This window comes from Alosa pseudoharengus, unplaced genomic scaffold (assembly GCF_046254945.1).
Source record: "Alosa pseudoharengus isolate Yale_2024_CS ecotype anadromous, Long Island Sound unplaced genomic scaffold, YU_APseudo_1.1 YU_APseudo_1.1_scf_6, whole genome shotgun sequence".
Taxonomy (NCBI): Eukaryota; Metazoa; Chordata; class Actinopteri; order Clupeiformes; family Clupeidae; genus Alosa; species Alosa pseudoharengus.
Window position 1 is genome coordinate 24618843 of NW_027468848.1, and position 12871 is coordinate 24631713.

General features: G+C 39.7%; 1 protein-coding gene across 1 annotated transcript in view; it reads right to left on the minus strand.

Moving 5' to 3' along the window:
- The window catches only part of piwil2 (piwi-like RNA-mediated gene silencing 2), a 29449-nt gene that overhangs the window by 7331 nt on the left and 9247 nt on the right, over positions 1–12871 (minus strand). The window contains exons 10-20 of the mRNA XM_076271340.1: positions 11775–11963; positions 11588–11672; positions 10643–10732; positions 10303–10443; positions 9852–9965; positions 6609–6797; positions 6394–6495; positions 5556–5672; positions 4199–4287; positions 4000–4105; positions 3559–3812 (exon numbers count right to left, since the gene is read on the minus strand). Coding sequence (XP_076127455.1) covers positions 3559–3812; positions 4000–4105; positions 4199–4287; positions 5556–5672; positions 6394–6495; positions 6609–6797; positions 9852–9965; positions 10303–10443; positions 10643–10732; positions 11588–11672; positions 11775–11963 — 1476 coding nt within the window. The remainder of the gene's footprint in view (positions 1–3558; positions 3813–3999; positions 4106–4198; positions 4288–5555; positions 5673–6393; positions 6496–6608; positions 6798–9851; positions 9966–10302; positions 10444–10642; positions 10733–11587; positions 11673–11774; positions 11964–12871) is intronic.

Genomic DNA, 12871 nt, shown 5'->3' on the forward strand with positions numbered 1-12871 from the left:
ATATTCTGTTAATACACTGCATATATCTATATTGTTCTTACTACTACTATAATGGTACCGCCAATACATTGCACATACCTGTACTGTACATGTTGTTCATACATTGTTCATATTACAGTACATATTTACATATTTACATATTTATTCTGCTCTTATAAGGTAACTGCTAATACACTGCACATATTTATATTTAATTTATGCTACTCTAAACCACCTTCTGCAAAACAACTGTATACTACTGTCTACACTGCACTATATTTCTTGTTCTGTCTATGCACCACCTGCCTATACTGTGTATATCACATTGCACTTTTCTGCTTTTTTGCACTTCTGGTTAGACGCAAACTGCATTTCGTTGTCTCTGTACTTGTTCTCTGCACAATGACAATAAAGTTAAATCTAATCTAATTTAATCTAAAAAATTATCTGCCTCTGCTTTGCCTCTTTACGGATCATGCTATGAATAGCAGCAGCAAGATTATCTGATAGTGATGCAAGTTTCTGCAAATGCTTTGCAAGTGCTGCTTTAGAGGTTTTCCTTGGGGTCCCCTCAGGTGTCGCCAATGACCATGGTTAAGGTCCAAGAGGGTGAGAAAAAACTTCTCTCATGTCCGGTCTTTAACATGATGGTCTTGCCATGTGCCTGTGTTTTCTTCTCATGCTCGTAAATGTCTTTAAATTTTGCTTTGTCAATGTATCATGGAATTTGTGCTTAGGTGTATCTGACTCCAGCCTCTATGTCATGATCTTTGCCTGTAGTATGAGCCTGAATCAGATCATCCCTAACCTCTTGTGTTGCTTTGACTGCTGTAGATATGCAAATGAACTCATGTTCCTCTGAAAATGGATTGATCCAATTTCAGTTTCTGTCTTATCAGATCTAACTGTGTAGAATTTTTATAACTGTTGTAAATGTATGTACTTGTAGATCAAGTCTTGGAAAATAGTTATTATTTATTTTCAATGGAAATGATTTTAACATCAGATGAAAGACAATTTTAAGTATGATAATAATAATATTAATAATAATAATAATAATAATTGTACATAATGATAACAATGTGTAAAGTATGAATATTTTCACCAACCAGTTCATCTACATCTCATTCCCACATTCTTACTAGTCAAAAGTACAACTGAAATGTATAATGTAGATCATTTTAGCACCTGTGATGCATTTACCATAATTTCCCAACTATTAGCTGCAGCTTATACATTGATTTTGCAAAATGTCTTCAGCTATGAGGTTAATACACGGGGGCAGTTAATATGGTATATGGTTTTGTTTCTTTTAACTTGCATAAAACACTGTCCTGTGGCTTATACACAATACGGTTAATACACAGGAAATTACTGTATGTATTTCATGTGCCCTGGACATTAAAAAATTATAATATTTATGTTAAGCTGGGTACATGTGGTGATGTGAAAAATTTTCATATGGTATTCCTTGAATGTAAAGGTAATATGTGATTGGTAATCATGATGTTTTGATCTCTTGGAATATCTCTTATGGGTAGTTTCAATAAAATACTAATTTACTGAATTTTGGGGTGTTTCCGAATAGTACATTTACAAATAGTAAATAGCAAAGCAATGCAGACCTATGTAATCATTTGTATTTCAAGTCTCTGCTGGGAGGTAGGAAGGTATAAATACATTGATTAATGAGGTAGTGGGCATTTCAATTAGTGCTGCAACACGTTGTGTCTCTGAAAACGTAGATTTGCTCATTACACATAAATCTTGAATTTTATCAATCAAAATGAAGGGCAAAATCACATAATGATTCAAAATATGTATGCCAACATCAAACACCACATATGCATCAGTAATAATGAGGTTTGGATTATTTTCTGGGCTCTTATGAGTGGTTTAACAAAAAAAAGCCAATAGGCGGAATTTCCTTTTTTCAAATCAGGTCAACTTTGAAGGCCTGTACAGCCACAAAGCTACAAGATCCAACTTGCTATCATACCATTTTATACTCCAGAGATATGTAGCTTTCAGAAAAATATAGTGAGAATTTGCCCCCCCAAGTGGTAGTGACACGCCCCTTTTTGGGCCTGTGGCTCATGGACTAACAGTCGATAAAGTGTTCTAAATGGCTGTTGGCTTTATTAATGGTGCAAATGTGATTCAAAACCAGCACTCATGTGCAGTCACTGACAAAAAGTGTCTTTTACACTGACAAAAGCACACTTTTTATTGTTATATGTGACCCTGCAAGGCGAAACCAGTCGTTTTGGTAAAATTTACAAATTTAAGTTATTGTACTCTTTCCAACGATATGTATATCGAGGGTATTGCAAAAAGTATCGCTAAGATAACCGCATCCAAAGTTGGCATGGTTCTCCTGTCACGATACGCCAGAAGAGGAGAAAATCACCTTTTTAAGTAAATTGTCACGTGCGATAGTGTGAGGGCACTGACTTTGAAGCGGATGACTGACTATGCAGTTTCAACCACAGTTTCAACCGTGCAATGAGTCTTTTTCTGCCCCCTAGTTAATATTTGTGACGGTCATAAGGTGTAACTATAGAATATAATTAATGTATTTCGGGGGAAGTAAGGGGAGAGGAAGTTCTGTGTACACAGATTGTGTATAGCCTAGCCTACTCTTAAAATGCGCTAGCCTACTTCAATGGAAAACTTCTCCTGGTCCCTAAAATGACGCCAGGATATTTCTAAAAGTTTGTGCTTTTGACCGTTCGTGCCCTGAAAGGCAAGTCTTTCACATTCATATTCGGTTACATCTGCCAAGAACGATATAGAGCTGACACATTGAGTAAAGAGTAATGAGTAGCCTAATGAGTAAATAAGCTCTACCGTACCCTACCGTAAAAAACCTTATAGCGGCGTGGACAAAGGGAATCACTGCTAATGTGTTGAATCTTCACCTAAATAAAGTAAAGGTTTAACAGTCAAAATGTATTTTTATCCGTGAAATTTGTTCACAATATGAAAGTGTAGACTGTATACTGTCGAATTATGCGAAAACGTGAAATTCGACATTTTAACCTGTACGTTTGTTTATCGTGGATCTCAAAATAGCACTGCGCGCAAAACAACTTGTTTCGCCTTGCAGGGTCACATATTTGTTATCGATTTATTTAAATATTTTGAAATCCTTGAGAAAACATCACACTGTCCATAGAAACCAATAGAAATGTAAAGTGAGTAAACTTGAGTCTATTGTTCTTTAGAAATGGACTGATATTTCTCAGGAATGCTACCACAGCTGACGTCTGACTACCCATAACCTAAGCACTTGATTTTAACAATGAAAAGGGTGCAAAGACTTTTGACCGTGTCAGTTTGACAATATTCACTTCCCGCAGCATTTAGGTGATATTTTGTGTTGAATTTGGGGAAACCAATTGTTGTTTCAGTTGTGTTGAGCTATTGAAATGGTCCTGGTTTGTTTGTTTTCTCAACAAAAAAAACCCCTCCAAAAGTGTATTTGCTTAAAAACCAACATTTCAAGGGGTGCCAATACTTGAATAGATGAATAGATATTTTTCTGCAATACCATGTCATCAGGTCAAAAAGACTCACAAGTCTCTGCTGGTGACTGTGTGATCCAGGACTGTACCAGGGGGAGGTGCCCCAATCCGGTCCCCTGAGAATGAGTACATGGTGGTGCTGACCCGCTTCTGGACCACGATGAAGACCAGCTTGGGCTCATAGTTTTGGTACGTCTCAAAGCACTTGAGAATCTGTGGGATTTCATAGTGCTCAACCGTTTTGAGCTGACCCTCAGAGACACCATCCCGATAGATCACAATCTTTTCTGGGAAGCTGCGGTTCAGCTGTTGAGAAGAAGGGGAAAAAAACAGGACATTAGTAACACAAGAGAATTTCAAAACCCCACCCCCCAACAAGGAGAAAGAAGGCATTTAATTAACCCCCCAACAAGGAGAAAGAAGGCATTCAATGTTAAATGATTACAGATCAAAGGGATTACTGTGGTAGCCCTTGTTGAATGTAAACACTCGCCTCATGATATTTTTGCAGGGCTCCCAGCAGGCATGCCCTGAACCCAACGATGATCTCCTCATTAGGCATTTGGAAAAACACCCTGGAATACCATCTGGTCAGCGTGCTGGAAAGAGATCGTCCAGAGCCAGATAGAAGAAAAGATTATTTTGCCACGAGACTGACCAACAGGTCCATAAGAAAAAAAATGTTTTCATACCTGTTCAGACTTGCTACAAATCCCATGACAGAGCGGCACTTCTTGCTGGTGTCATGATGAACATCGACCCCTATAACCATCAGTTGTTTCTAGAAAACGAGTGTGTAATAATAATGGTAGAATCAAAAACATGTTTATATGCTGATACTTAAAAAAAACCTTCGGTGCAGTTATGTTCATTTATGTAAATGTATCTAAATCTCAAATCTATATTGGTGCTCAATTTTGTCATCTTCTCTTATTTGTGACTTGTGTGAAGCTGAGCCCCCCCCCCATGTCATCTAAAAATGATTAAAACACTGCTATTCATTTGTGCTACATTTGTGTGTGTGACGTACAAATCATCCTTCATGCTGTTAAGGGTTTTAACTTAAGTAATTAAACTTGACATTTTCTGGCCAGTGACATCACTCATAGGGTTGGGCACCGAAACCCGGTTCCAATACGTTCCAGTTTGTCTTTGTGGGAAAGAACATGGACGCCACCAGGGCAGCAGCTGTCTCGGTAGTGCTGGGCGCTTGCCTAAAACACGAGAGCAAGCTTGTGGCGCTTCTAAGCAAGCTACGGGATGATTTACACTTGCATTCATATTCCAACTTCATCATACTTTCAATTTTAATTTCAACAAGTGCTGTGCGTTTTTTCTCGAGCCACGAGGGGGGCAATAGCTATTGTTATTGTTAACTACCCTTGCCTCTTTAGCAAACCAGCTCGAAAACAAAACTTTACATTGTATTGCACGCACAGCAAGACCGGGCAATGTATAAATTGATGACCGGATTTAAGCAGCAATATAATCAAGTTTTTAAGAGCATTTAAAATTGACATTAAATCGACCAAGGTAGTACAAATACAAATAAAATACATATCAACTTCATCAATTACGGGCGCAGCCATCTTTGTATGTCAACTTGTACGTTCAAACAATTGACCATTTTGGGGAGTTTTGGACATTGATGGGGGGCTGGTGATCACGCACGTAATAAATAAAGCATAACAACTTAGAAAACAGTAGCACATATGTTTTCTTTTATCTTTTAACGGCACAAATCAGCACAACATAGCACAAACAATTAAGACTATTTGGGGGAAATTTGGACAAGTATGGGAGGCTGAGTGACATCACTGGCCAGAAAATGTAAAGTTAAATCACTTAAAACCCTTAAAAGCAGGATAATTTTTACGGCACAAACAAATAGCAGTGCTTTTTAAATCATTTTTGGATAATATGGGGGGACAGCATCACGCAGATTATTCTGTGGATGAAGTTTGTTTTGTTATTTTTTCTGTTGTTGTTGGTTTGTTTCTGTTTGTTTCAATTCGTTTTTAAGAGTTTGTTAAAGAATAACATGCTTACCAATGGGATATTCACTGACCAAAGCTCTCCTCCTAGTTTACAGTTCATCTGAAGCAGGATTTTCTGAGCGACACTCCTCAGCTTTTGAGGCTGGGAGATGGTCCGTGCATTGATGGCCTATTACAAATACAGGAACAGTATGCAGTTACTATTGTCACTTCAGTTATATTAGATGGCATTAAGTGTATCACATACAAGGAATGTTAAAACTGAATTTATGGGAGCAAACTGTATCAAAGTGTGCATTTGCAAGGAATAAATCATTCTGAAAATGTAAGAATACATGGTTTCTTACAGAATACATTACTGCAGGTTTGTGTCATATTAATATTAATAACCTGTCTTGTGCTTCCATATCTCAATTTTCTCTTAGATTATAATCTGGGGATGAGCTGAGCTACTGAATAAAGAGTCTAGTGATGTTTTCTTGTCTTTTTCATTCCTAGAGGACAAGTCTATTTGAAGTGCCAAACAATGTCAATACACATGCACTTTCAAAGGGGTCAGAAAAGATGCTGCCTTTCAGTCTATTTCAGCAGCGTGGTAACACTGATAAGGTCCCAGGGTAAAGCACCCTACTGAGTTCAGAAGGTTTAATTCAATAAATCTACACAACTAAGTTTGTGTTGCTGTGATCTCAATATCAGCAACAATAACTATTCATCTACTGAATTTCAATATTATAGTTAACTTCTATCGACATGGTTAGTGGCTACATTATAAATCCTAAATTCAATTTAGTGGATCAATGAAAGACCACAGAGAGTAAATGAATATAATTTCAGTGACTGGTGCAACATCCCCAGAAAAAAATTACGTTTCCATATAACTACCGCACCTGTGAAGGTACTGGGCTCTGGACACAGCACAGTTTCTTGATGGCATTGTAGAGGTCATCTTTGTTGCCCGTTATAATGCAAATCACCAACTGTAAATTAGGCTAAAGATAAAATGTGATCATAAAATTAGTGTGTAGGGTAAAAAAAGTCACACTCTCCCGAGTTTGAGTTCTGGGTGAGTTTCAAGCCAATACAGATAGTGCTCTGGACTCACATCACTGGTAAGCTGGGAGTGGATGCTTTTGATGTAGGTCTCGGTGCGGTCGTCCCTGAGCTCCACGCGCGTGGGTCGGTTCAGCCTGAGGCCCATAGGCGCCGCCACCTTCCCAAAGGTGCTCACTAGCTCCTCGACCTGATCAGCAGCCCGCCGCGGGTAGAAGATGGCCCAGCAATTCAGAGGGACCTGATAGTCAGGGAAGCTCAGATTAAGATGATTAAATGTACCCATCTAATTTGCCACTGGATGGCTAGCACTTCAAATTATGCACCTTTCAGTAAATACTGGATGTTGAACATATTTGAGCAGGTTTACTTTCTTTTTTGTCATATTAACCACATAACAAATTAGCTAACAGGAAAACAGTAGGCCTAAGATGTAAACCAACAATAGTAAACTATTACTAGCCTATAACAACAAACCATTATTATAGGCCTACAATAAAGTAGCCTGGTCAAATCTGTTCCTATCGTGGGTGACTGTAGTTCTTCAGAGCCCTATTTGTACCACCCCTGCTGTCTGTACCACGTCCATTACGGACACGATCATCACGATTGCCACTGCCACCTCCAGCTATGTTGGGCAGAGGGTCGAAATAAGCATGGTATGCTTAGTTGACACCGTCGTATACAGGCAAAGATGCACCTCCATTCACAGACACACCGTGACGATCACTGTCAATAGACGATCGATCATAATCTCCAAAAGGCAGATATTCTCCTTCAGAATCAGAATAGGTGAATAACATAGCCTACCCGAGACTTCATAACACGTGAATGTTTTTTCAACATTTGGTGTCGGCCAATTTCTGCTTCAGTTTGTGCAAAATTATGGCCTGCATCGCTGCCGCGCCATTACAAACAAATGCACGTCTTTGTGTTTCTCGCGTGTAATAGGCCTACAAGTATTTCCTGAAAACTTTGTGCAGCGAATTTGAGCTTTAATCGAAGCTCTGGATGTCTAGCAACTAGTGGAGCAGAGTACAAATGGGATGTCACCGTACTTGGATCTACTGTCTATTTTAATCAGTGTTGTTGTTTGTCGCAATTAAAAATACCCTCAAGGGCCGAATTACATTATTATATTGACATTAGGTCGCGGGCCGGAATTCGCCCACGGTCCGGGAGTTTGAGACCCCTGGTCTAAATAATTTTGCTTGGGTTTCCATGTTGTTCTATTCATTAGTAGGGTTGCAAAGGGGCGGAACATTTCCGTTAAATTTCCATGGGAAGTTAAACTGGGGAATTTTGGGAATATTCCAAGTTGCATACCTAGGAAGTTTTGGGAATTAACTGGGATTTTTGTAGCCTAGAAATCTAGACGCACCCTAGCGGCGGCAAATTAATTTGCTCAGCCTGTACGTCTAGTAGCAAACCATAGGAATTTCTATTGGCTAACACCGTGGATGTTATCCAATCACAGCGCTCTATTTTGTTAGAGAGTCTTAAGGCGGGCTTAACAGGATAACGACAGTCCTGCGACGGTGAACAACAAGGAAGGTGGCTATGGCGAACGAAGAGCGGTTGTTTGAATCGGCGTTGGCGTCAACTTTGGAGGAGTTGGACTTGTGCTTTTCTTTGAAAGTTGAGCAACACAATGCACTTAAGTCATTCCTTTTGAAGAAGGATGTATTTGACGTTTTGCCGACCGGATACGGATATGGTCGTAGCGCTGGCCTATTGCATGCCTAGGCAGTTTGAAAGACAATTCTCTGCCCGCCCCTTGGATTAAGCGAGGTGAATGGTTTGATTCCAGACTATACATTTCAATGATATAGGATGGCCCGCCAGGCTAGTTGTAAACGCATATTTAGTTCAAATATTGAAAATGACAAATTTTACTATTTCATGGAAAATATATGTTCATTTGAATTTGATACCAGCAACACATTACAAAAAAAGTTAGGACAGGGACAACAAAATGCTGGACAAGTTGTGTAATGATAAAGAAAACAAAAGGAGGAACTAATTAGGGTAACTGGCAACATGATTGGGTATGAAAAAGAGCATCCCAGAAAGACAGTCTCTTAGAAGTAAAGATGTAGGGGTATTCATCACTCTGTGTAAACCTGTATGGACAAATGATGAAACAGTAATTTTAATGCTTCTTTACATGAAGTTATAAAGTATTTGGTGAGTTAATCATCTACAGTACATAATATCATTTAAATATTCAGAGAATCCAGATAAACATTTGCAAACAAGGGATAGAGCTGAAAAACAATATTGATGGCCATGGTCCTGTGGACCTCAGATGGCACTGCATTAAAACCAGACCTGTTTCTGTAAAGAAAATCATTGTATGGGCTCAGGAAAACTTCTGATAACCATTGTCTATGAGCACAGTTTGATACTCAATTCAGAAATGCTGTAGATTTTATCATGCAACAGCCAAAATTGTATTTTGACGTGATACAAAAACACCCCGAGGCCTGAGCTCGTTTAAAATGGACTGAGGTAAAGTGAAAGAAGGTCCTGTGGTTAGACCAATCAAAATGTGCAATTCTTTTTGGAAATCATGGACTCATCTGGGCTAAAGAGGAAAGGACCTATCCAACTTGTTTTAGCGCTCAGTTCGAAACCCAACATCTATGACTGTGTGGAGGTACATTAGTCAAGTCAATTCAAGTGGGTTTTATTGTCATTTCAACCATATACACTGTATATAGTGAGACGAAACAACGTTTCACTATGGATGAAGTGGTGTTACATTTAAAATATATTTAAAAAAAAATAAAAGCATGGGCATCGGCACAATCAATTCTGAATGATGCATACAGGTTTTGAGCAACATATACTGCCATCCAGGCAATGGATAGACCTTGAATATTTCAGGAAAACAATGCCCAAATGAATTCTGCATGTTTAGGTGCTAAAATGGCCTGTCTGCAGTCCAGACCTGTCAAATTAGGTCATGGAATGACAAACATCATTAAGAATACCCCATACTGTTGAGCAACTGAAATCCTATATCGGGCAGGAATGGAACAACATTTAATTCTCAAAACTCTAGCAACTGGTCCTCTCAATTTGTTGTCAATGTAAAGTAAAAATTACTTTTCCACTGGTTAACCATTTTTGGGGATATTTTATACCCATTTCCAGACTTGCCAAGGAAAAATCGTGTAGGTCATCCTTACATCCATGGGTCAATGATAGTTTAACACTTTGTTGAAGGAGCAAATATATCACTCAGAACTCAGTCAACAAACAAAGGCCATGTATGTGAACTTATACTTACACAGCTGATAGAGGCTTCTCTGGTCACCTCTCTGGACCAGCTGGCATCAGGGGCTGGCTGGAAGGAGGCCCTTTGAAGGCAGATGGTCTCTTGAGGCAGAGTCCTCGCTTGAGTCTAAAAGACACATGGAGGTCATTGTAAATTAAGTGTGTTTTGACCTTTCCCCCAAATAACTGCGTTCCAGCTGTTGCATTGCACTGTAGAGCTTTAGTCAATACTTCACCAATGGCCACAATGGGACATTTCTCAAAGCCTGACACTTCAGTGAAGAAAATGATCAGTTCTTACTCACAAAATCACATATTTCCTGGGATATAATCATTTGATATTAACCCTTTTCTTGATTGTGAATAAGCACATTAAACACTTTAGACCAAACACCTGACAAGTACTTTTCCATGACAAAAGAACCTGAGGTAGAAAACAAGACACTAGATGTGCGTTGTCTCACCATGAGGATGTCCGTGGTTATCTCAAGCCCCCAGCGACCCAGCTCGGTCTGGGCTTCTGGAATGGTGTTCATCTTGATGAGCAGCTGCTTAAGGGACTGGGTGTGCTGCTCGCCACCCACATTAATGTGCTGTGTGAGGTCCTGTCCGAGAGAGCAACACCACAATACGTTAACATGTCATCCATGGAAAGAAGTAAGAGTTCCATGAAGAAGAACAAACAATGAAAACTGAGGGCTAAGAGAGTGAGCAGCAAAAATTAGAGAGACAAGGGGAGAGACAATGTTCGAACTGATACTGCTCCACTGGTAACATTTAATAATGCTGGACAGCAGTAATCACCTTCATGACATGGAAATCCTTCCTCATCTTGTCTGGAATCCCAGTCATGAAGGCCAACTCAGGCAGCAGAAGAATCTCTCCTGTTATAACCTAGAAGAAACACATTCACAGCCAAATGTTGACAATCTGAGGTAGAACCTCAAAGATAAATGACAACTCTCACAATGAACTACCCTGGATATCCAGAGTTCTCACGAGAGCACAATGGAATTGACTCTGCGAGACACTCTGGTAAAGAGCAATGATGCACGTTACTTTTACCCCCAACATTCCGGGGAACCAGCTAAACTGATGAAGACATTGCTGCAACGTTGGAGGACAGTACACATTGGTCGTAGTGTTATCCGATTGCGTCGAAGTCCGAAATCATTCAGAGTAAACATGTCCAATTGCGTGCAGTGAGATTTTTAAATGCATGCTTGTTGCCGCCCCTCGAGTTGGGCCATTACATTGTTCTTGTTCTCCTTAATCTTTCTAGATTATCAGGGTCTGGATTTTCCAGGCTAACAATGAACTGCATTACTCAGCTAATAAACACCCTGAAAGTGATACTGAGTGAAGTGATACCGAGGCTTATCCTACAGTACCATTTCCAGCCACAGGGTGACACTGTATTGACAGACAAGAGAATAACCTTTCAACTCTTCCCAAATGGTTTCCAAAATAGGCAATATGTCCTGTGTCTGAGCAAACTAAAAACAGCGTTGCATGATTGAACAAATCAGTTAAATCTGTGTGATTCAAAAACTGAGCTAATTACTCGAGTCAGATGGTGGGTTAGCCCCTGCTGGACACATGAGCCTTCGGGGCAGAGCTGACCATCAGGGCCTCACATGGTCAGACACAGCCTATCCAAGAACCATTTGTTTACAAAGCTAATGCAATCTTGCATAAACAACGTAAGTGAACTGAATCATGCAGAGTGCAGTTTTGAAAATACATGACCTTTCCCCGCGGCTTTGCTCTTTCTTTTGGACGATGCATGAGGAGAGGCTGATCTTGTTCTTTGATGGTAATGCCATAGTTTTTGCTACATGAAAAAAATCAAAGCAACAAATGGGTAATTACTTTTGAGAGTAGAGTAAAATAAGGGTGAAACGGCCACATGCTAGTCGCACTACAGCAGGTTCACCTGTAGTAGTCCAAGAAAGTGGTCTGGGTTCCATCCTCCAGGGTAAAGGTGTCTCTTGGGGACTTCGACCACTCAATGTCATCAATGCGATAGGTGCGGTTGTTGTAGCGAGTGATGACGATGCTGCCGATGAGCTCTTTGGTGCACACCTCCTGGAAACTCTCTCGGCTCTGCTGGTGAATGGCATGCCTGGAAAGAAAAAAGGGAAAAATTATTAATTTCAATTTCAATTTAATATCAGTTATAGAGCACCAAAACATTGCACATGTCTCATGGCGCTTTACAGAGTGTAAAATGTTACCATTCATGTCTCAAGCAGATGCTTTTGAGCAAATCCCAGGATATGACGCGACAATGTAATCGACAAGGAGGGTGAATAATAAACTTGAAATTCACACTGAACTAATGAGTAAACATTACTCAGGCCATGTTGCATGTATGAATGCAATATCAGGAAGCAAAGTAGCACGCACATGGTGACAGGGAGATGACAGCAGTGCGTAAATCGAGTTACTCCTTCCACTTCTGATTAAATACAGAGGTTTCTTAATTCCGTGCGGATTGTCCATTTATATTAGACGTACTGTGGTAAAATTATTTTACCCCATGTCCCCACATAAAACTAATCCTGTTCGAATAGGGCTTATGATGACATTCAGTGGCAGCAAGGCATCAAGGCATGTCCGAATCAAATTTCTACATGTGATTCTTTCTTCTATGATACCTTTGTTTTGCCAAATTTTGTAAGGCAGTGTACATGTGGGTCATTCCACGTCAGTTCAACCAGGGCCCACGCACTTAGGTCTCAAAAAATTCTGAAAAAAACTCCAATAAAATTTGTATAAACTTTGAGGGACAGCTATGACCATGCAGGATTATCCAGACCAAACGTGATGATTTTGCTACATACTATTCCTATTTATGTACCAGCATGCAAAATTTGAGCCTCCTACATGGTTTATTTCTTGCGCTGTGGGCTTGTGAACTTTGACAAAAAAAAGAGGCTGGACAAAATCGACACCCCCCTCCCCCTGTAAAACTGGCTGTATCTAGGAAAGTATTGATCTTACATAAGAGTAATTTTACAGTGTGTCTCC